General features: G+C 42.4%; 1 protein-coding gene across 1 annotated transcript in view; it reads left to right on the top strand.

The window, feature by feature from the left end:
* LOC137096965 (calcium-activated chloride channel regulator 1-like) overlaps positions 1-24,242 on the top strand; it is a 37,657-nt gene extending 13,415 nt beyond the window's left edge. Inside the window, exons 8-14 of the mRNA XM_067467781.1 lie at positions 1,628-1,805; positions 4,016-4,122; positions 7,845-8,075; positions 8,340-8,610; positions 12,012-12,179; positions 21,000-21,089; positions 23,848-24,242. Of these exons, the coding sequence (XP_067323882.1) occupies positions 1,628-1,805; positions 4,016-4,122; positions 7,845-8,075; positions 8,340-8,610; positions 12,012-12,179; positions 21,000-21,089; positions 23,848-24,242 (1,440 nt within the window). The remainder of the gene's footprint in view (positions 1-1,627; positions 1,806-4,015; positions 4,123-7,844; positions 8,076-8,339; positions 8,611-12,011; positions 12,180-20,999; positions 21,090-23,847) is intronic.
* The last annotated feature ends 734 nt before the right edge of the window (positions 24,243-24,976 follow it).

Here is a 24,976-nt window from a genome sequence, read left to right as displayed (position 1 = left end):
GGGGAGGCTGTTTTTGAGACTCCAAGTGGGGAGGAGAGAGAAGTCGTGCTTGGTGCATGGCAGCATGGTGTGCATATGCAGGCAAAGGAGAGCATGTGAGGTGAGAGGGAGGCTTGCGCCAGCGAGTCCCTTCAAGGCAGGGGAGTTCTGTGTGGGAAGTTTGGCCCAATTCTATCATTGGTGGAGTTCAGAATTCTCTTTGATTGTAGGTGAACTATAATTCCTAGCATCTACAACTCCCAAATGTTAAGGTCTATTTTACCCAAACTCCACCAGTGTTCACATTTGGACATATTGAGTATTTGTGCCAAGTTTGGTCCAGATCTATCATTGTTTAAGTCTACAGTGCTCTCTCGATGTAGGTGAACTTAAGGTCAGTGCCCACCAAATCCTTCCAGTATTTTTTGTTGGTCATGGGAGTTCTGTGTGCCAAGTTTGGTTCAACTCCATTGTTGGTGGAGCTCAGAATTCTCTTTGATTGTAGATGAACTATAAATCCTAGCAACTACAACTCCCAAAAGACAAAACCCCCAACCCACCAGTATTCAAATTTGGGTTTATTGGGTATTTGGGCCAAATTTGGTCCAATGAATGAAAATACACCTTGCATTATGATTCATAACAGTAGCAAAATTTCAGTTATGAAGTAGCAACAAAAATACTGTTATAGTTGGGGGCGACCACAACATGAGGAACTGTATTATGGGGTTGCAGCATTAGAAAGGTTGAGAACACTAGTTTAGAGGGAGAAGGAGGTAGTAAAGAAGAAGGGACTCAGTTCTTCCTTCTATTGGTCTTCTTTTCACTTCACCTCTGTTTTGTTTTTGTTTTTTTAAATCGTGTCAGGAGCGACTTGAGAAACTGCAAGTTGCTCTGTTATCTCCTTTTCATCTGGTGACAAAATTGCCAACTCAGCACCATGCGCTTGTGAGGGCTTGTGAGAAACTTGACTCCTTTGTCATCTCTTTCTCCCCCAGTAGGAAAAACCATCAACTCTGTGTTGTTCATTTCCCTCACTTATGAGGGAGAGACATAGCTTCATTATGAAGTTGTTGTGATGTTTTCATAGATTAGCTAAGTTTCTGCCCTCACAAATGAGGCAACCCAGAGGTAAAGAGAAAGGAAGAGCAGTGGAGGCAAGAGCTGAGCCACTTCTTCTTTTTCTCAGAAAAGGATTGCAACTCACCACTACGCTGAGGGATTAGCCTATTTAATTTCAGCCCCTTATTACTGCCACTTTGTGCAGGCTTGGTCAAGGGAATTTTGATGTCCACTCATATAGACTCTTGTCTTTCAGGAGACTTCAGGAATCTGCTATGGGAGTTGTAGCAGAAGAACAGCTAGGGAGAAAGAGCTGGGGAATCAGTTTTGTGAAGAGCTATTTAGAAGGCTGTCCTGATCCATACTGTGGAGAAATGCTCCATGTTGTTAATTTAACAAAACTGGCATTCTATCATATTCAACTATCTCATCAAACATTGCATCTGTTACAAGTAGCACATTCGTTCGTCCTTGTTTCATGCGTAAAACTCATCATGCAATAAATTGTTGAAATGTTTTTCTAACAACTAGCTTCCTACATTTTTTTCCAGCACTGCTAAAAGTCTAAGTCTTCTTTTTCATCTAGATATTTACGGGAAAATATCCAAATTCAGAAGGCTGTGAAATTGTGCTTTTGACAAATGGTGAAGGTACAGACATAAGCCCTTGTCTTTCTCAGATTCAAAACAGTGGAGCTATAATTCATACTATTGCTTTTGGTTCAGCGGCTTCAAATGATCTAGAAAAGCTGGCAGACATGACAGGTGAATGAGCAAGCCAAGTATCAAAGGTTTTTTCTTCTGTGCTCTTTAATGCCAGCTGGGTAGGTTGCTACCCAACCATTGTGTCAATGTACTTCACAATGTCTTTCTCACTTGATCCTCACATGGAACAATTCTTAGCAGTCATAATAACCAAATGGGATGCCCAGTTGCTGAAGGAGAGTACAGATGAGCATAAGATGCTGAGAAGAAAAACGTAGTGGAACTCTTTCGATACAGATTGATACAAGTGATTCATTCCGGGCCCTTCCACGCAACCATATAACCCAGAATATCAAGGCGGAAAATCCCACAATATCTGCTTTGAACTGGGTTATCTAAGTCCACACTCAGATAATGTGGGATTTCCTTCCTTGATATTTTGGGATATAGGGCTGTGTGGAACGGCCCTCAATATCACAATGTTAAGGACCAGACTGCCTGAAACCCATTTCTTTCAAAATGAGCCCGTCTGCCTTTTAAGATATTTTAAGTGAAGGCTTTGTTTTGATCTCATCAGCAATGTAGGCATATCTGTTGAGATCTCAGGGAAGCAAGAGGGATCAACGGACCACATTTCCCACCTTCTCTCAAGCGCCCCCTTTCTCGGCTGCTGTTTCCTTTCTTTTCCCTCACGCAGGAGGGGGGTGAGGCCAGAAGAGTCATTTTTGCACATGCACTGTATTGTCATTTAGCTTTTGGGGTTTTTAAAGTCCTTTCTATTTTTTTGTGGGGTTTTATCAATGATAGTCACTTGTTGGTCTATTAGGGGTGTAGTGTCCAAATTTCGTGTCAATTTGTCCAGTGGTTTTTGAGTTATGTTAATCCCACAAACTAACATTACATTTTTATTTATGTAGGTGCTGTATCTTTTATCATTTCAATAGCCTTTTTAAACTGTCTAAAATTAATGTTTTTCCATGCAATTATTCCCCTCCCACTCATCTTTGGTAGAATCTACTGTTTTAGCTCATCTTGAAAGCCACTTTGAATCTCAGACAGAGAGAAAGACAGGGTGCAAATTAAATAAAATGATTGAATAAATGACATTAGATTTCTTCACGTCAGTGCCCCCCCTCCTCCCGTATTGGGACTGTGTTGTTTTTTTTTTTTTGTCGTGTCAGGAGTGACTCCTGTTGTGAGAGAATTGGCCGTCTGCAAGGACGTTTCCCAGGGGACGCCTGGATGATTTGATGTTTTTATCATCCTTGTGGGAGGCTTCTCTCATGTTCCCGCATGAGGAGCTGGAGCTGATAGAGGGAGCTCATCCGCCTCTCCCTGGATTCGAACCTGCGACCTGTCGGTCTCCAGTCCTGCCGGCACAGGGCTTTAACCCACTGCGCCACCGGGAGCTCTGTGGTGACCCTTGTTGTTGCTTTAAAATAATTTTACACCAATCTGTCTTCTTCATTGTTAAAGCAGTGTTGTTTATTACCTTAAGAACCTTTCTTGGCCATCTTATTGGGGGTTCTCCATCCTTGGAGATCTCTGCTGTAGAAATGGACTGATGCTGATCCGGGAGTTTAAATCTGGACTCCTGAGAAACAATATTTTTAAGTGTACTGGGAAGAGGAACCTTACCACCTTATATTTCTTATATTTGTTTTGAGTCTAGACCTTTAATTCAGAAATGCACCATTTTAAAACCCACATCCTTTTCTTCATATTTTACATCCTTGCTGCTGATATTTCCATGCTTTCCACTGACATGGGAGTCATGGTGACATGGATGGACCAAAATATGGGAAGAGTTTGTTCTGTGTGATTCTTCATAATATCGCCTGGTCTTTTCAGTTTCCCACAACACGAGATACAGTTGGGAAATGAAGTGATATTTTGTGTCTGTGTGTTGGGATAGAGAGAGAGATTGAAGAGGGGAGGGAGCTCAGGATGTACGCGATGCTTTTCTAAGAACAGATAGGTCTGGTTTTTATTCACAATCTAAACTAAAAATGGAGGAAAATGAGGATTTGGAATAGATACAGGACGTGAGAACCATTGATGTGAACACTGGGCTGCTGGAGAATAGGGCAGTTATTCTTGTATAAGTTATTTTGATTTCACTACTACAAACATATTATCTTTTTATTGTCGAAGGCTTTCATGGCCAGAATCACTGGGTTGTTGTAGGTTTTTTCGGGCTATATAGCCTGAAAAAATATTATCTTTTATTCTAATTTGCAACCTTGTTTATTCTTCCAATCCCGTTTCAGGAGGCATGACATTTTATGCCACAGATAGTTTGAGCTCCAACGGCCTCATAGATGCTTTCAGTAAGATTTCATCTGGAAGTGGAGATATCACTCAACAATCTATTCAGGTCTGTATTTCAAAGATTTGTAAGGAAGTAGGGTTTGTTGGTAGCTGTAATGACAAATAGCAGCAAGTTTGCAATTGCTAGATAGTGAGCAAATATTAAACCAGAGCTCCCCACTACAAGCCATAAGGGTATGTGGCTAACGTAACAACAACAACAACAACAATTTCATAGTCCAGTTTTTGCTACCATTGCTTTTTTCAGTTCTATTAACAGACATGCTATACATTTTTAGTGCATACTGAAATGTGCTTTAGATCATTAAATGACCCCAGTAATGCATCATTTTGGAGATCTCACCTGTTTTAATTTTTGCATATTACTGTTATCATGTGTAATTCTTGCAGTAGATTAATGTGTAATTAGCATATGCCTTTGAAACATTCTGAAAAAATATTATCTTTTATTCTAATTTGCAACCTTGTTTATTCTTCCAATCCCATTTCAGGTGTTTAGCATTTTGTATATTTGCTTATATATTTCTATCTTTCACTTTGAAAATTCAAAGACCTTATAGATGGGAATTATGTATAAGCACAGAAAGTATAGCAATACAGAAAAAAATATTGCTTAAGTCAGCTTAGAAGTAATGGTATTGGAATTCATTTGCAACAGCTCTTAGGTGTTAGGTGTGCTTGCTCAACAGTTTAGCTATGTTTAGCTGTAAGACAGTGGCAGCTGATGACTCCTATGTCATTTGGAGCAATGAACCCATTCCAGCTTTTAAGGAGTTATCCAGGGTGCCGAATCTAGTGTGGAAGGTCACTTCCACACTAGACCCTGGGGGGAGGGGGGAGGTGTCTACATGTCATCCTGGTAAATATGGGGATGGCATGCAGCCACCCAAAGCCTTTCAAAATAACCCCTTAAAGCTTTAAAAAACTTGCCGGGTGCCATAAGTCTTTGTTCCAAATGAATTCAGTTTTCCTGGAGGCATCATTAGGACCCCTGCAATAAAACTGAGACAGGACTATCTGGATAGGCCCTAAGGACTATCTGGATAGGCCCTAAGGACTATCTGGATAGGCCCTAAGGACTATCTGGATAGGCCCTAAGGACTATCTGGATAGGCCCTAAGGACTATCTGGATAGGCCCTAAGGACTATCTGGATAGGCCCTAAGACAGTGGTTCTCAACCTGTGGGTCCCCAGATGTTTTGGCTTTCAACTCCCAGAAATCCTAACAGCTGGTAAACTGGCTGGGATTTCTGGGAATTGTATGTCAAAACACCTCGGGACCCACAGGTTGAGAACCACTGCCCTAAGGCTTAGCATCTTGGGGAATGCCAATAAAGTCTGGAATAAAGCCTGAAATGAATCACAACTTTTATATTGAAAACATGCAATAAGGAGGCGGGAGCAGACTTGTTTTCTATTGCCCTGGAGTGTAGAACCTGGAGCAATGGTTCAAAATACAGGGGAAAATGATTCCACCTGGACATTAGCAAGAACTTCAGAGTGTGGAGGAGGCTCCTTGTTTGGTGGCTTTTAAATAGAGGCTGGATGACTCTCTGTTGAAGGTGCTTTAATTATGCTTTTCCTGCATGGCAGGGAGTTGGACTGGATGGCCCTTGGGGTCTCTTCCAACTCTGTGATTCTATATTATTTCAGTGCTGACAAAATGGAATCTGTGACAAATCTCCTCATGGCTGCCATTGTTGTTGTTTATTCGTTCAGTCGTCTCCGACTCTTCGTGACCTCATGGACCAGCCCACGCCAGAGCTCCCTGTCGGCCGTTACCACCCCCAGCTCCCTCAAGGTCAGTCCGGTCACTTCAAGGATGCCATCCATCCATCTTGCCCTTGGTCGGCCCCTCTTCCTTTTGCCTTCCACTTTCCCCAGCATAATTGTCTTCTCTAGGCTTTCCTGTCTCCTCATGATGTGGCCAAAGTACTTCAACTTTGGCTCTAGTATCTTTCCCTCCAGTGAGCAGTCGGGCTTTATTTCCTGGAGGATGGACTGGTTGGATCTTCTCGCAGTCCAAGGCACTCTCAGCACTTTCCTCCAGCACCACAGTTCAAAAGCATCGATCTTCCTTCGCTCAGCCTTCCCTAAGGTCCAGCTCTCACATCCGTAGGTGACTACAGCGAATACCATGGCTTTGACTAGGCGGATCTTTGTTGCCAGTCTGATGTCTCTACTCTTTACTATTTTATCAAGATTGGACATTGCTCTCCTCCCAAGAAGTAAGCGTCTTCTGATTTCCTGGCTACAGTCTGCATCTGCAGTAATCTTTGCACCTAGAAATACAAAGTCTGTCACGGCCTCCACGGTTTCTCCCTCTATTTCCCAGTTGTCAATCATTCTTGTTGCCATAATCTTGGTTTTTTTGACGTTTAGCTGCAACCCAGCTTTTGTGCTTTCTTCTTTCACCTTGATTAGAAGGCTCCTCGGCTCCTCCTCACTTTCGGCCATCAGAGTGGTGTCATCTGCATATCTGAGGTTGTTAATGTTTCTTCCAGCAATTTTCACCCCAGCTTTGCATTCATCAAGCCCCGCACATCGCATGATGTGTTCTGCATACAAGTTAAAAAGGTTGGGTGAGAAGATGCAGCCTTGCCGTACGCCTTTCCCAATCTTGAACCAGTCTGTTGTTCCGTGGTCAGTTCTTACTGTTGCTACTTGGTCCTTGTACAGATTCCTCAGGAGAGAGACAAGGTGGCTTGGGATGCCCATCCCACCAAGAACTTGCCACAATTTATTATGATCCACACAGTCAAAGGCTTTAGAATAGTCAATGAAGCAGAAGTAGATGTTTTTCTGAAACTCCCTGCCTTTCTCCATTATCCAGCGGATATTGGCAATCTGGTCTCTGGTTCCTCTGCCTTTTCTAAACCCAGCTTGAACATCTGGCAACTCTCGCTCCATGTATTGTTGGAGTCTTCCTTGCAGAATCTTGAGCATTACCTTACTGGCATGAGAAATAAGGGCCACTGTACGGAAGTTGGAGCAGTCTTTCGCATTTCCCTTTTTTGGTATGGGGATATAAGTTGATTTTTTCCAGTCTGATGGCCATTCTTGTGTTTTCCATATTTGCTGGCAAATGGCATGCATCACCTTGACAGCATCATCTTTTAAGATTTTAAACAGTTCAGCTGGGATCCCGCAGTCTCCTGCTGCCTTGTTGTTAGCAATGCTTCTTAAGGCCCATTCAACCTCACTCCTCAGGATGTCTGGTTCTAATTCATTCACCACACCGTCAAAACTATCCTCGATATTATTATCCTTCCTATACAGATCTTCTGTATAGTCTCGCCACCTTCTCTTGATATAAATGTTGGTATGGCAGCCATGCTCCAGCAAAGGATCACCGCCTTGTCGGGGCGCTGGAGCATGGCTGCCATATCAACATTTATATCTGGTGGAATGTTGTGGGATATCTGTTTCAACTAGCCTTCTGCCTGTAGATCAGAATCCAGCACAACTGGACAATCCCTTCTCTTTGCTTCAGGTCCACAAACCACAAAAACTTGCTCCACAGTACTGGGAAAACCACTCAAAAAATGCCTTTGTCACTGGGCAAAGATGTAAAAAAGAGGGGAGGGAAAGCCAACTGTTGCATGCCGCGGGCTGGATTTCAACCTATTTGTGCAAATAGAGTCCACTGAGCCAATGTCCTGATCACACAAAGATACACACATATGAGGGGGATGTCTGTGTGCTCACTTTTCCACTATATTAAAACACTCCTTCTCTCTTTCCCCCTTCCCCCCCCCCCCCCAACAGCTTGAAAGTAAGGCAGAAGACATCACTTCCATGAGATTGCTAGATGGTATTATTACTATTGATAAAACTGTGGGAAATGACACTTTCTTTCTGATTACATGGAGTTCAAGCACAAGTCCACCCGAAATTTCCCTGAAAGATCCCGGAGGAAGAAAGTATGAAAATAATGACTTTATAATTGAAAATTCCAACATCCGAACAGCTAGGCTGAAGATTCCTGGAACTGCAAAGGTAAAAAATGGGTTTTATTTCCATTTTATTTTAGATACATTGAATGAACATTCATACATATGTATGTTTAGCTTAATATTCAGTCATTAAAATGACTATATATAAGGGTTATTAAATTAAATATACATTATGTCTTGTAAAGCTGCTGGAATTACAGCTTTGCTAGCTGCAGATAAAACGCCATGACAGATTGTATAAATGGAAAATAACTATTTCCAGAAGTTCTACATGCAAGATTTCATATTTCAACACTTTGATTTGCAGACAGGAGAATGGGCATATTCAATTAAAAATAATGACACAGCACCTCAAGCCATTTCAATAACGGTCACCACCCGAGCTGCATCTGCCACTGTTCCTCCAGTGACTGTGAAGTCCTACATGAGTAACACTAACAACACTTTTCCTAATCCAACGATCATTTATGCAGAAGTCACCCAAGGATTTTTGCCAATTATAGGAGCCATTGTTATGGCCACGGTTGAATCCACAACTGGTTACCTTGTAGAGTTAGAGCTATTGGATGATGGTGCAGGTAAGTTTATTTTCAAGTGCTTGTATTATTATTATTATTATTATTATTATTATTATTATTATTATCGAAACGTCCTGGCACAAGCTTGTCGTCCTCACTTAGATAGGCAGATGAATTTGTTGAAAAGGAAAACTCCTTCTCCCATTGGCCTCTCCATCTGCCTTTCCTCCTTTCTCTCCTCCCCATCTTTCTTATTAGACTGATACTTTTCAGGGACACACCTCTTTTTCTGAGCACATGGCAAGCCTGAGTCATCCATTTGTTCTTATTTTGTTCTTCTCCTGTGAACATGGAGAGACAAAATGTCTGCTGCGAGTTAGATAGTTAGACAGCAAGGTCCTGTTAATTTTCCTAACTGGATATGTGATTCTTTGAATAACGTCTTTTATAACTTTTAAGCTTGACTCTGCTCCTGAATTGCTTAAACTCAATCTCTCAACTGCTGGCAATAGACATTTCTGATCTGCTGAATTGCTGCTACTGCTCTTGTTTCTGCTTTACTATTTTTGAATGTTTTTTTTTCCTGTCGTAGTTAACTGTGAATCGCACATTGTGGTATTCCTGAAGCTCTAACTCTTCCATTAAGTGTTACCTCGCGGCCATTTCATGGTTTCGGAGAAAGGTGGGGTTACCGTCATGTTTTACTGACCCACTGGTTAAGTGTTTTTTGAGGGGCTTGGGAAATATCACACCCCCAGTGGCTCCGGTTGCCCCTGCTTGGAGCTTGGAACTGGTTCTGTCGGCCCTGACAAAACCTCCCTTCGAACCTATGGCTACAGCAGATCTGGGTTCCCTGACCTGGAAGGTGGTCTCCTAGTTGCTATCACGTCTGCCAGAAGAGCCAGTGAACTGTGTGCACTCAGAGTAGACCCTCCTTACCTTAGGTTCCATAAAGATAAGGTGGTACTTCATACTGATGTAGCCTTCTTACCTAAAGTAGCTACAAGGTTTCACATGTCCCAGGAGGTGGTCTTACCAGCGTTCTTTCAGAATCCGGAGACTCCCATGGAAAGGGGTTTACATTCTCTGGATGTTAGAAGAGCTCTGGCTTTTTATTTGCAAAGAACTGCTGGGTTCAGACAATCCCCTAGATTGTTTGTAAAATATCGGAAAGATGCGAAGGGTCTTCCAGTCTCATCTCAAAGATTATCCGCATGGATTGTCTCTGCTATTCGTACCTCTTACAGGTTGGCAGGCAAGGATTTGCCCCATCAGATCAAGGGTCACTCAACGAGAGCTGTAGCAGCCTCCACAGCGTTCATGAAGGGTATTCCTTTGGAGACGATCTGTAGGGCTGCCATTTGGGCCTCTCCTTCCACCTTTGTTTCCCACTATAAGTTGGACTGTGTGTCAAGAGGAGAGGCAAGATTTGGTAGAGCGGTGCTGTTCTCGGCAGTGGCATGATCCCGCCAGCTGTAGTATAGCTCGCTAGTCTACCACAATGTGCGATTCACAGTTAACTACGACAGGAAATGGAAGGTTGCTTACCTGTAACCGTGGTTTCCTGAGTAGTTACCTGTGAATTCGCACATACCCTCCCTTCCTCCCCTCAGGTATCATGCCACTTCTTCTGGCTGCTATGCGGCGGAAGAGGATGGAGGCTGGCTCCACCCAGGGGCCTTATATACCCGAGGAGGGGGAGGTAGAGCCCAGAGGGGGATACAATTCTTTTAAACTTTCTAGAAGGTTCCGAAGCTGGCCTGCGTGGGTGCAGGAATACCACAATGTGCAAATTCACAGGTAACTCGCAACTTGGGAGTGATCCTGGACTCATCGCTGAGCCTGGAACCCCAGGTCTCAGCGGTGGCCGGGAGAGCTTTTGCGCAATTAAAACTTGTGCACCAGTTGCGCCCGTACCTCGGGAAGTCTGATCTGGCCACGGTGGTCCACGCTCTTGTTACATCCTGAATAGACTACTGCAATGCGCTCTACGTGCGGTTGCCCTTGAAGACTGTTCGGAAACTTCAACCAGTCCAGCGAGCGGCAGCCAGATTGCTCACCGGAGTGACATACAGGGAGCATACCACCCCCCTGCTATGCCAGCTCCACTGGCTGCCGATTCAGTTCCGAACACAATTCAAGGTGCTGGTTTTGACCTACAAAACCCTGTACGGTTCTGGTCCAGTGTATCTGTCCGAACGTCTCTCCCTCTACGTCCCACCTCGGAGTCTGAGATCATCTGGGGAAGCCCTGCTATCGACCCCACCACTGTCACAAGTGAGGCTGGTGGGGACGAGGAGCAGGGCTTTCTCAGTGGTGGCCCCTCACCTGTGGAACTCACTCCCGGGGGAAATCAGGACATCATCATCCCTCCTCGCCTTTAGGAGAAGGGTGAAGACTTGGCTATGGGACCAGGCCTTTGGGCACTCCGGCAATTAAATCAGACAACCAGGCGAGTAAGACCAGCAGGATTGATGAAGTGGAATGTAAAACGAGATCTATGAGTAGTGAACGCTGACCATGTAAGAGGAGAATCTGGGTTTGTATTTGGTTTTATTGATTTTATTGATTTTATGGTTATAATGTATATTTGGTGTTAACTGTGTATTGATGTAATTTTGTGTTGATTGTTTTTATGATGCAGGCATCAAATTGTGCCTTGCTTTTGTAAGCCGCCCTGAGTCCCCTTCGGGGTGAGAAGGGCAGGGTAAAAGAACCCCAAATAAATAAATAAATAAATAAATAATAAACTACTCAGGAAACCACGGTTACATGTAAGCAACCTTCCATTCTTTACTGAAATTACTCCTAACAATTATTTACTCTTTATTTCCCTGAAAACAGGAGGATACCATTATGTGAACATATCATACATCTGTTACGATGTTTAAAAACTGGCCATCAGTAAGATATTTATTGTAGACTAGTTTAGGTACCCAGCGATGTCTGGGTTAGGTTCTTTGAAATGATAAATATTAGAAATTGTCGTCTGGTTTTTGGATTTTATGAGTGGTCCCATTAGAAATACATGTGGCTCTCTGGATGTAGGATACACGCCAGTGATTTACGTGTGGACTACTGCTTCCATTATCCAGGGTCAATCCCCCCACCCCACCCCCCCAAAAACCCCCACCAATATTTTAAAATGGTTATGATGAGTATGGGTGCCAGGTTTGGCCCAGATCCAGCCTCATGGGGTTCATATGCTGGGCACGTGTGCCAAGTTTGGTCCAGATCCATTGTTGGTGGGAGCCACAAGGCTTTCTGCATGTGGGGTGAACTCCCAAACTCCTGTAGTATTTTTTGTTGGTCATGGGAGGTCTGTGTGCCAAGATCCACTGTTGGCAGGAGTCATGGGGTTCTCTGGAAGTTTCAGCCACCCTGAAAAATACATACATAGATATTTTGACTATAAAAATATACATCGATAATTATTAATTCTCAGTATTTTATGTATTAAGGTGCTGATATTATAAAGAATGATGGGATCTATTCAAGGTATTTCATAGCTTACAGTGACAATGGCAGATACAGCATCAAAGTGAGTGTTCAAGGGCAAGGCAAGACTTCTAGAAGGAACCGTAGGCAAAGTCACGCTATGTATGTATCGGGTTATGTAGATGCTACTGGTAAGTAACCAAATTCTAGGAAAACTGTAGAGCATGATGTTGGTGGCGATAGAAATTCTGAGGATATGAAATCCTTGTGGAAATACAGGGGCTTTTTACCATTCTTTTCCCAATTTCCTTGGTTAATATTGTATAGATTTGATTTTGCAATAAGGGTGAGCATACAGTTACACAGTCATTCACTCAGTCTGTTGTAATCCTATTAGTTGTGCTTCCTAATATAGCGTGCCAAAATGAATGCATTGGAGGGGTTTCAGTTAAACATTTTCCTAATTCTTACATGTGTTTAAAACAATATTTTGGCAGCCTTCTTTGCCTTCCTAAAGAGCTGTAGAATCATAGAATCATAGCTGGGCCACAATGGCCATCCAATCCCAGCCATGTAGGAACACACAGTGAAAGCACTCTCGATGGATAGTCACCCAGCTTCTGTTTCATTTTTAATACCATTAACATTTAATTCTATTTTAATGTTTGTGTATTTCAGGTTTTGTATTGTACTATATTTATATTGTATTGATTTTTCTGTAAGCTACAGTAATCCCCCTTCCACACAGCTAAACAAAATCCCACATTATCTGCTTTGAACTGGAGTATATGGAAGTGTGTACTCAGATAACCCACTTCAAAGCAGATATTGTAGGATGTTCTGCCTTGATATTCTGGGTTTTATGGCTATATGGAAGGGCCCTAACTCTCTTTTTAGAGAGAAAAAGCAGGGTATTGATAATCATAATCATAAATGCAGTCACTAAGTAGATGCAGATCTCTGAGTGAGGGCCCTTCCACACAGCCCTTTATCCCAGGAGCATCCATGTTTTAAAAAACACGGATGTTCCTGAGCCTCTATCCACACACATGCTTTCTGCGGTAGGTGTACAGATATTTTCCCTGAACTTTCTGAGAGAACACTTGGACACTAACACCCTCCCCAAAAGCAGTGTAAAAAACAAAAGAACTTACCCAGCCTCTATTAGAGGGCTGTTGGAGCTCTCCTGGTGCATACAAATGACACACCAGGAGAAGCGGAGGGGAGCGATTTCCCTCCCCTCCCCCTTTCTCCTGGTGCATCATTTGTACGTGCCAGGAGCACTCCAATAGCCCTCTAATAGAGGCTGGGTAAGTTCTTTTGTTTTTTACACTGCTTTTGGGGACTTTTTGGGGAGGGGGTTGGTATTCTCACAGAAAACTGTGGGACTACTGTCTGGACTGCAGTCCAGACACTGGAAGTAGTGGGTTTATCCCGTGCCTTCCAAGAAGGCACGGAATAAACCCACTATCAAACCACTATCCTGGTTTGTGGCAAATTAATTCGGGTTTATCCAGGATGTCATCTGGACAGCTCCCTTTTTATTGTGGTAACTCCCGCATTAAAGGGGCTGTCTAGATGGGCCCTGAAGTCTCTAGCTACATCTGAAATAAATTCAGTTGTTAGTTCCAGCTTGGTTAGATCCATCGAATGTATGGGAATTTGGTAAGTGGACACATAAGTAACATTGGTTCCATGGGTGCACTGTAACTGAATTGATAATTGGATTTACAAACTGTTTATAAACGTTTTATGTTACACGTTATGTTGATTGAGTGGGAAATAGTTACTTTCCCTTTTTGCTAATGTAGCTGCAGTATCCATACCCATGTACAAGCGGCATGGGATAAAGATGGAAAGAATATTTTAAAATCGTCAAGTAATAGACAAAACTGGGTTTCCCATATGTGGGGTAATGCTATTGAGGAGTTTCCTGGATAGATGAAAACCTTGGCCATTTATGATTTAATCTGTTTAAGATGTATGTGATTCCTTTAAAAAGAATATTGCATTTTCTGCATAGAAAGCAAGTGTCCTACACAGAAAAAAAATGTTTTTTCTACTTAAGCACAGAACATGCCTTTATTTCTGCAACAGCTTAATTATTGGTTTCTTTCATAATAAATCCCAAATGATGAAAAGCACATTTTCAAGGTTATTTTTGAAGCAGGGAGAAAAATGGTAAATTACCACAATCAAATTTATTACAATTTAAAATTCCAGTATGGAAAATGCCAATGTGAGGATGCAACTCAGGGCGGTTCCAGACAGCACCAAATTGCAGGTTTTAGTAAGGGATTAAAAAATCCCACCAAACCTGAGAAGAGGTCCACATACAGACCTGCTAGTCCTAGGATTTCTGCCTCCATCGTCCACACTTGCTGCTTTGTCCTGGGATTTTGCAACCTCTAAGATTTTCGTTGCAGGACATCCGTCGGAAATTTCAGCAGTTTATTTAAAAAAATTAAGATTTGAATATGCGACTCATTGTATACGTTCAGTTCCTGGGTTATATAGCCCGGGTGGCCATCTGTGTAGACAAGTGGGGCCATGCACTTGTGCCTGGGAACTATGGGGTGCTGTTCCTGGTTATACATGTCTGTTCATGATAGATGTTACAACGTTGACTACAGGGTGACAACCTTGTCCTGACAAGACAAAGTTGCTATCCTCATGTTTAATTGAGTTTCTGGCACACAAACAAAGTTTCTGGAGTAGGACCACTACTATTGAAGGCAGTACTACACAATCGAACTGAAACACACACTTTCAAGCCAGGAATAGAACTTAGTCATTATCACCATTTTTAGAGACTGCCTGGCCATCTGTGCAGACAGGTTTTATGGTGTACTTGTGGCATGGAGCAACACGGTGATGTTCTTGGGTTATACATGTCTGTTCCTCATTGATTTTATCATAAAAACATGGGGGAAGTTGATTACAAGGCAAAACCTTTGTTTGTGAGCCACAAACGTCATTAAATATGTGGAGTTTCTCTTGCAAGGAGAAAGTTTTCATCATCCAGTCAACGTTTGCCACGTTTTTAGAATACAACCAATCAAGAAGCGACATGTATAACCCAGGAACAAACCCAATATAAAAAATCCCGTATTTTCTTAGTGTAGGGACATACATTTTCTGGCCAAAACTGGGATATTCCCACACCCGAAAATCTTGCAATTTTTGGGCTTTGTAGCAATTGTTCCCACATTTTCAGGGGACATTGTTTGGCCACCCTCCAGTTTGAAGCAGGAACTCCTGGGATGAAGGTACAGTCTGGGCAGGCCCTCAGTGTGGTTCCATTAATAAATGAAAAGGGGAATCTGGTTGACCTTGTCAAGAAGGTGCTGCAGTACGGAGTAGTGACTTTAATGTAGTTACTGATTATGAAAAAGAAATATTTGGAATTTATGAATCACCAGTGTTTGTTACTTGAACTTTTTTCTTCAGCTGAGTATGTGGACTTTAGACTTACAATCTGAAATGTAACTTGCAAGTGATAAGCAGTAAGAGGTTAGGAAAGCCAATACATGAAATGTTAATAAAGAAAAAGTAATAGCACAAATAGATTTTTTAAAATCCAATGAAAAAATAATGTGTTTTTAATAATGATTAAAAACACATAGGAATTATTCATATTCATGCGAAGATGATGGGATATTGTTGTAAAAAGAGAAGCAAGCTTGATACAAATCTGTATAAAAGAACAAGTAGCTTAAGTCTAACAGTGAGTCTTTGATCATCTCTGAACTCCAGCACTTGAAGAGAGTAAGTTCGGCATTTTTTAGATCTGAGGAATAGCTTTTGACTGGACTCCTTGTATTGTAAATAAACATAAAACATGAGACATATAACAATTATTATAAATATCAAATACTGTATAGCTCTGTGCAAAACAACCTAACAAACAACCTATGGCACAATGACTATATATCCAGGAGTTTGGAGATCTGGCTCTAGGTCCTGGGCAGGATGTGTACAGGCAATCCTTGGATTACAGACAAGTTAGGTTCTATAGGTTCATTCTTAAATTGAATTTTTATGTAAGTTGGAAGAAGCCTGATGCACAGGGGGATGATGGAGCCCAAGAAACTTCATCATCCCCCAAAGTATAATGCTCAGTGGCTAAAAGTGCCAAAAGAGGTGCATTACAGTTGCTGCATGTGTAGAATTCTTTCTTTAAAAATAAAAGTGTTAGAACACCAAAGCTTCCAGCAATTGAGAAGAAAAGTAGAGAAATAGATAGCCCTTCTCTCAGGGAGCCTCACCTATTTATTTAGGGCCCTTTACACATGCCCTTAAAATGTGGAAGAAAGTGGGATGGCTAAAGGATGTTTCAGTAAAACGTATGCTGATTCGGATTAACATCTGTAAAAACATGTGTTAAAAATGTGTGTTTAAAACCTGATTCGGACGACAAATGTGCATATTCGCATGACTGCATATCCCTGCAGTCAAAGAAAGCTCACAAGTTCGTTCGTATACCCAGGTGTGGAGTACTCCAGCGCATGTGCATATTTTAACATCCTGAAACAGGTGATCTGGGCTGTAAATAATTGGAGCCATGGACACACAGGTGGCCATGGCACCGAGACAGCCTTGGTCGCCTTGGTGGATGACCTCCGCAGAGAGCTGGACAGGGGGAGTGTGACCCTGTTGGTTCTCCTGGACATCTCAGCGGCTTTCGATACCATCGATCATGGTATCCTTCTGGGTCGTCTCTCCGGGATGGGCCTTGGGGGCACGGTTCTGTCGTGGCTCCGGTCCTTCCTGGGGGGACGCACCCAGATGGTGAAGCTGGGAGACGCCTGCTCGGACTCCTGGCCTTTGACCTGTGGGGTCCCGCAAGGATCTATCTTGTCGCCCATGCTCTTCAACATCTACATGAAACCGCTGGGAGAGGTCATCCGGAGTTTTGGAGTTGGGTGCCATCTCTATGCGGATGACACACAACTCTACTACTCCTTTCCACCTAATTCCAAGGAGGCTTCTCGGGTGCTGGACGAGTGCCTGGCCGCTGTGTCGATCTGGATGAGGAAGAACAAGCTGAAGATCAATCCCGACAAGACAGAGGTCCTCCTGGTCGATCGTAAACCGGATCGGGGTATAGGGTGGCAACCTGTGTTGGACGGGGTTACACTCCCCCTGAAGCCACAGGTCCGCAGTTTGGGTGTCCTCCTGGATTCTTCGCTTACACTTGAGGCTCAGGTGTCGGCGGTATCCGGGAGGGCCTTTGCACAACTGAGACTTGTGCGCCAGCTGCGACCGTACCTCGTGAAGGCAGATCTGGCCGGGGTGGTCCACGCCTTGGTCACCTCTAGAATGGACTACTGCAATGCGCTCTACGTGGGGCTGCCCTTGAAGACGGCTCGGAAACTACAATTGGTCCAGCGGGCAGCAGCCAGGATGCTAACTGGAGCTCATTATCAAGAGAGGTCAACCCTCTTGTTCAAGGAGCTCCACTGGCTGCCATTTATTTTCCGAGCCCAATTCAAGGTGCAGGTGCTCACCTACAAAGCCCTGAACGGTTTGGGACCACCCTACCTGCGTGACCGCATTTCCATCTACGAACCCACACGCTCACTCCGGTCATCTGGGGAGGCCCTGCTCGTGATCCCACCTACGTCGCAAGCGCGCTTGGTGGGGACGCGAGACAGGGCCTTCTCTGTGGCGGCCCCCCGACTTTGGAATGCCCTTCCAAAAGAGCTTCGTCAGGCCCCTACTCTGGCAGTTTTCAGAAGGAACCTAAAAACTTGGCTGTTCCGATGTGCCTTCGCAGATTAGGAATCCCCATCCCAAGTCCTAGATGCACTTTAGCACAACTAATGTTGCTGCACACCGCACTTTTAATCCCACGTTCCTCCTGCCATCTCAGCACTTTTAACCCTGTACCCCATTGCGCTGGCCGAACCAGTTTTAATAGTGTCTTGATGTATTGTCATTGTGGTTATTTTGCTTAATTGTTTGATTTGCTTGTTTATTGTTGTGTTATGTTTTCTATTGTATTGTGTTTTGTGGCTTCGGCCCGTGTAAGCCGCATCGAGTCCTGCGGGAGATGCTAGCGGGGTACAAATAAAGTTAATAATAATAATAATAATAATAATAATAATAAATGGAAGTACAAATGAAAAACAATTACAACGAGAACTCCCTGCAAGGATTCCTTTGTTCTGATCTTTATGAAATTAATCAGAGTTTGAAATTACATTGGATGAAGAGAAATAATAAGAAATTTGCTTGTGTGTACCTTGAGATATCTGCATGAGCACATATGAGGTCCAGAGCATCTTGGAGAATCAATTTTTTTTAAAAAAATAAACTTCTACTGGATATCTCCATCCATATTTCAGATTTCTAAAATCTGCTACAAACAAAGGTGTCAAGACAGTGGAGGACCATTTACTGGGACCGACAGGTCTGTGTTTGGACTTGCTGTCAGGTTCTGTGATTTTTTGTTCCACTTATTTGTCCTGCATTTTGATGCTGTCTGGAAGTGCCTTCGGCCTCAGCTTCCTTGAGGTTCATCATATTGTATGATGAATTTCACTGCCTTGGTTCAATGTTACAGAATCCCAGGATTGCATAGCATTGAGCCCAGACAATTAAATCGGTGTTAGACATGAAGGAAAGGAAATGGGGGAAAGATGCAGACATGAAGGAAAGGGAAAAGAGGCGAGAGATACAGACACGAAGGGAAGGGAAAAGTGGCGAGAGATACAGACACAAAGGAAAAAGGTAGGGAGAGAAACAGACATGAAGAAAAGGAAAGAAGGGGAGAGATACAGACACAAAGGAAAGGAAAAGGAGGGAAAGTTACAGACAAGCTTTCACTCAGCACGGAGATTTTGTGGCAGTGAGGAAGAGACAGGCCCATTGGTATACAAGGTCAGGTATACCTAAGTCAGATGTTCATCACCTGGGGAACTGCTTGTAATTGCCTCTGCACAAAACCCGTTTAAGCCAAATGTTATCTCTATTAAAAATGGTTTGCAGTGACTTAGGTTTAAAATGGATAATAAAGGAGAATGGGGTAAATGAGAAGTTCATTTTAAAATATTTTTTCACAAACTAAAATGAAAATAAATAAAACATTTTTAGTATTGCTGCATGAAAACTTAATACTTCTGACTAATCATCATACTATATTTCATGACACGTTTATCACTGTTTTTGAGTGTCTCTGTTAGCAAATTTTTAGTTATTTCATCAAAATGGGGGGGGGGGGTTGCAAGGTTTGAGCAAGGGTTCCTAAATTTTTGGGGAGTTCTTGGTGCACAGTTACCTGAGAACATTTTTAACATGAGCAATATAGCTAAATGAATGTTTCCGCTACAGCCACTAGAAGAGTGCAAAAGATATGCAGGATTACACATACTTTTGGAAATAAGCTTGACATGTTACAGTCATGGACTTATTTAAGAGGTTCAGTGGTTCTGCATGTGTTTTTAAATTGATTTCCAGTCATCTTCTACTTCCATAGAAACTTCTCATCATGTGGAGATTCACAGCTTCATATATTTTACAAAAATGAAAGGAGCAGTAGCATTTGTTCTGACATTTTAAGTATGTGGGAAATTAGGTTCTTGTGGGTTTTTTCGGGCTATAGAGCCATGTTCTAGAGGCATTTCTCCTGACGTTTCGCCTGCATCTATGGCAAGCATCCTCAGAGGTGTGAGGTCTGTTGGAAGTAGGAAAAATGGGTTTATATATCTGTGGAATGGCTGGGGTGGGGCAAGGAGCTCTTCCCTGCTGCAGTTAGGTGTGAATGTTTAGCTGATCACCTTCATTAGCATTTGAAGGCCTGCCTGAGTCTGGGAAAATCTGTTGCTGGGAAGTGTTAATCTGTGCCTGGTTTTTTCCTCTCTGTTGTTTAGCTGTTATAATTTTAGAGTTTTTTAATACTGGTAGCCAGATTTTGTTCATTTTCATGGTCTCTTCCTTTCTGTTGAAATTGTCCACATGCTTGTGGATTTCAATGGCTTCTCTGTGTAGTCTGACATGGTGGTTGCTGGTGTGGTCCAGCATTTCTGTGTTCTCAAATAATATGCTGTGTCCAGGCTGGTTCATCAGGTGCTCTGCTATGGCTGACTTCTCTGGTTGAAGTAGTCTGCAGTGCCTTTCATGCTCCTTGATGCGTGTCTGGGCGCTGCGTTTGGTGGTCCCTATGTAGACTTGTCCACAGCTGCATGGTACACGGTAGACTCCTGCAGAGGTGAGAGGATCCCTCTTGTCCTTTGCTGAACGTAGCATTTGTTGGATTTTCTTGGTGGGTTTGTAGATTGTTTGTATGTTGTGTTTCTTCATCAGCTTCCCTATGCGATCAGTGGTTCCCTTGATGTATGGCAGGAACACTTTTCCTCTGGGTGGATCTTCATCTTTACTCTGGTGGTTTGTTCTTGGTCTTGCAGCTCTTCTGATGTCTGAGGTGGAGTATCCATTGGCCTGGAGAGCCCAGATGAGGTGGTTCAGTTCATCCTGGAGGAGGTGGGGTTCGCAGATTCTTTTTGCACGGTCTGCCAAGGCTTTAATGGTGCTTCTTTTTTGACTTGGGTGATGGTTGGAGTTTTTATGTAGATATCTATCTGTGTGTGTGGGTTTTCTGTAGACGGTGTGACCCAATTGTTGATCTGGTTTGCGGATGAATAGGATATCTAGAAAAGGCAGTCTTCCTTCATTTTCTTTTTCCATGGTGAACTGGATGTTTGGGTGGATGCTGTTAAGATGGTCCAGGAACCTGTTGAGTTCTTCTTCTCCGTGGCTCCAAATGGTGAAGGTGTCATCCACATATCTGAACTATATCGTGGGAAATAAATGTATAATAACATATTCAATAATAAGATATAAGACTAGTTCATCATTATCATTAGTAATGCTTTTGAAGAATCAACATTTTGGCAGGGAGGCAAAATATAATAAAAGTTGGCATTTACAAAACTGGCATTATCAAAAAAAAATTCACGAAAGGAAATAAGCAAGCACAAAAATGAAGGTTTTTCCATTTTTTCACACAGGTGCAGTGAGTCTGAATCCACCAAGACCTGTAATTAATGATACGAAACCCACTGCTGGCCTAGGAAATTTTGCCAGAGTAGTATCAGGAGGTAGTTTTATTCTAACAGGTGCTCCTCCTGGAGGAGGAGGTGTTCCTCCTGGAGGAGGAGTTGTTCCTCCTGGAGGAGGAGGTTTTCCTCCTGGAGGAGGAGTTGTTCCTCCTGGAGGAGGAGGTGTTACTCCTGGAAGAGGAGGAGGTGGTGGAGGAGGAGGTGGAGGAGGAGGTGGAGGAGGAGGTGGCGGCGGAGGAGGAGGTGGCGGAGGAGGAGGAGGTGGCGGAGGAGGAGGAGGAGGTGGCGGAGGAGGAGGTGGCGGAGGAACATACATAGATGTCTTTCCACCAAATAAAATCACCGACCTTGAAGTAATATACAATGAGGATGAGGAATTCGTCTTGACTTGGACAGCCCCTGGGGATGATTATGATTTTGGACAAGGTATGTACAATTCTGATTTGAACGGTTGAACTTATGAGCCCATCAGTTTGACTTTTCTGCAGTATAAAGAGGAAATACTGTTTTTAGTTCTATTAACATTAATTATCCAATTTCCTTAAGATTAAGAGTAGAATTATAATGTTGCTGTAGTTTTAACTGAAATTTTTAAGTTTTAACTGTAATGTACAGGCAGTCCCCAAATTATCAACAAGATAGGTTCTGTGGGTTTGTTCTTAAGTTGAATTTGTATATGAGTCGGAACAGTTACATTTTTAAGTGTAACTCCAGACAAATACATACACACACACAAAGGTTTTTGGATAGCATAGGGAAGGGTTAACACCCCTGTTGTGTTTGTTTTGCTGTCTGTGCCCCTGTTGAGAAGATTTCACCCCACTTTCTGTCCCTGTGGGAATTGGATTTTGAAAAAAATGGCTTGTTGTGGAAACAAAGTTTGGTGATAAAGCTTCAGTGGAGCCACCTTTTCCCCATGATAGCTCTTTCAGGAGTGAATTTCCCTTCTGAGGTGTACATTTCTCTCACTTTCTGTTGTCTCACGCTTGGGGGCTGCCTGTACTTGGTATTATTGTGAGCCACTTTGGATTTCTTTTTTTTTGAGAGAGAGAGAAAGTCAGATGATGATGGTGATGATGGTAATAATGATATATCTTATTATAACAACAATAACAATAATAATGTAATAGATATCAGTCTTCAAGTTGGTCCAGTGTTACTTGCAAGGAAAGTTGGATTTACTGTGGGATGGGGATGAACAACCCATCAACACTAGTACCACACACATACACAAAACTAAAATTTTAAGTAAAATAAAGAAAGTTGTACTCTAGTAGCAGTTTTCTGGTTATAGAAGAGGCAATTATGTTAAAGCTGAAAAGAACTATTTCTGAAACAGAATTTTTGGCTTTGGTTTTCAGTGTTCTTTGACAATTAGGTAGGGATGAGGAGATTTGCACCTTATGGTGGGTTCCTTTGGACAAAAAGTATAGTCCTTCAGACCTGCTAACAATTCTCTCACTTGTTTTAGTAGATGGCAAAGTGGTTTCATCCCACAGTTAAATTCAGGGTTCTCGTCTTTCATTCTTTCTTTTTGAGGCATTTGTTGCTATTGTTTGGCTGTCTGGGTGCATTTTCTTTATGCTGCATGGTGGTGTCTCCTGAATTGACAGGTAGAGAACATGTTAGCCAGAGGCAGATATAGGTCGATTCCACAACAACAAAATCATTTCCATCTGAATGGAGACCTGGAGCCCTTCCAGACAGAGCCCAAAATGCAGGCCCTGTCAGACTTTTACTGGGGGCATCCAAACGACCCCTCTAGTAAAAGAGAGTTAATTCGGGACAAAACAGGTAAACCCTGCTTTATCCCGAATGAATTTGATGCCTCATTAGACCCAGGCCTTCCTGAAAGCCCTGGGTCTAATGGGGAATGGGGCCTGTTAAGATTCACCCATGGGTAGTCTCATGACTACCCAGGGATCAGTCCCCATTTCCCATCTCATTTCTTTAGGTATAGAAATGACACGCCAGGAGGCCAGGGCCCCCAAATCGCTCCTGGTTCCCCATCTCCTGGCATGCAGGGACATGAGAGAAGCCTCCCACAGGTTGATAAAACATCAAAACATCCGGGCGTCCCCTGGGCACGTCATTGCAGACGACCAATTGTTTCACACCAGAAGCGACTTGCAGTTTCTCAAGTGGTTCTTGACATGACCAAAAAAAAAAAAAATCTCCTGGCACATCATTTCTACACTCCAGGAGGCCTTCTAGGGAGGAGTTATGACAGCCCAGTAAGTTTTATTTTAAGGGCTTTCAGGGAAACTACTACCCTGTTTCCCTGAAAATATGCCCTACCCCAAAAAATAAGATCCAGTTAAAATTGCCAATTACTGGTAGTACATCCATTGCAACACACAAGGGACATATTGAATTATAAAATAATATTATTATATAAAATTCAATATAGATATTATTGCTAGAATATTACAACTGTGTTCCAGAAGAAAGTGACATGAATATAGATTGTTGGACATGAATAAAGGTAGATTGGTGTACACGAAAAAGCAAGCTATTCCCTGAAAATAAGCCCTAATCTTATGAGCAAAAATTAATATAAGACCCGGTCTTATTTTTTGGGAAATACAGTACTACTATTATTTCACAGTTTGCTTAGAGCAGTGGTGTCAGACTTGTGGCCCTCCAGATGTGTTGGCAATTGGATAAAGTGGCCAGGATTTCTGGGAGTTGAAGGCCCAAATATCTGGAGGGCCACAAGTTTGACACCTCAGATTTAGAGTCACGATTTACTTCATGTAGCCTAATGTGAATGTGTCATCTCTCCCATGTTTTTCAGCTGACAGATATGAAATAAAAGTCAGTTCAAACCCATTGGACTTAGTAGAGATTAACTTTCCTAGTGCCACTTCTTTGGACACTTCTGCTCTGATACCTGAATTTTCTGGAGTCAAACAGACCTTTCGGTACAAGCCAGATGATCTCACAAAAGAAAATGGCACCTTACTCTACTTTGCCATTCGTGCCATTGATGAAAACAACAATATTGGGGAAGTATCCAATATTGCAAGGGCCACTCTGCTCCTTCGTGCAGCGCCTCCTACTCCTACTTCCTCACGTGCCTCTGTGATCATAGTATGTGTTGCTGTATTGTGTGTTATTGCTGGCATAACATTATATGTTTTACATAAGTGGAAAAAAAGTCGTCGTGAGAGTGTTGACAGCATGGATTAAACTGCGTCCAGTCCAAATGTTAATTGAACACTACGTGTTTCCCTTCCATTGGTGGTTCTTCATACATTGTGCAAAAAACAGCAGCAGATCAACAGCATGAAGTTCATCTGTATTATGTATAATCTCATGAATGGCTGCATTTATGACTAAATGCACACTATGAAGGCACCACCTAGACATAAAGTTTTTCCTATTTTTAGACTAAAAAGAAAAAATAAAGGGAAGAAATGAATCTGTTTTAAGAATTGTTGGGAAAAAAATTCTTCAAAGTTACAAGAATAAACTACTAATTAATTTTGTGAATTACGTTTCATCATTCAATGAAATAATGCCAAGGGGGTCAAGACATGTTATATTTATTTGTTCCCTGACTTTTGGATTTGCCATTAAAGTTATTTAGCATATCAATGTGAGATAGTTACAATTTCTCCACTCTATTAATATCTGTGATGCAAATTTATTTATGCAAACTCTGGTTTTGGTGACAAGATATCATTCAAGTACTAGCTGCTAGATTGTGATGAACATTGTGATTGATTTAATAATATATTTAGTGTCCCATTTCATTGTGATCTTCTTTCTATTGGAAGTTTTTATTTCCCCTCATACAGCTTATGTGCATCCCATTCAGTGACACGGAACCAGAATTTTACATTGTTATTGTCAACTTGGATTCATGGCAACCCTATGAATGACAGCCTCCAAATAATTTTATAAAGTTCAGTTCTTTCCAA

This window comes from Anolis sagrei, chromosome 4, assembly GCF_037176765.1.
Source record: "Anolis sagrei isolate rAnoSag1 chromosome 4, rAnoSag1.mat, whole genome shotgun sequence".
Lineage (NCBI taxonomy): Eukaryota > Metazoa > Chordata > Lepidosauria > Squamata > Dactyloidae > Anolis > Anolis sagrei.
Note: the sequence above shows the minus strand (reverse complement) of the source record. Positions and strands in the feature narration are given on the sequence as shown.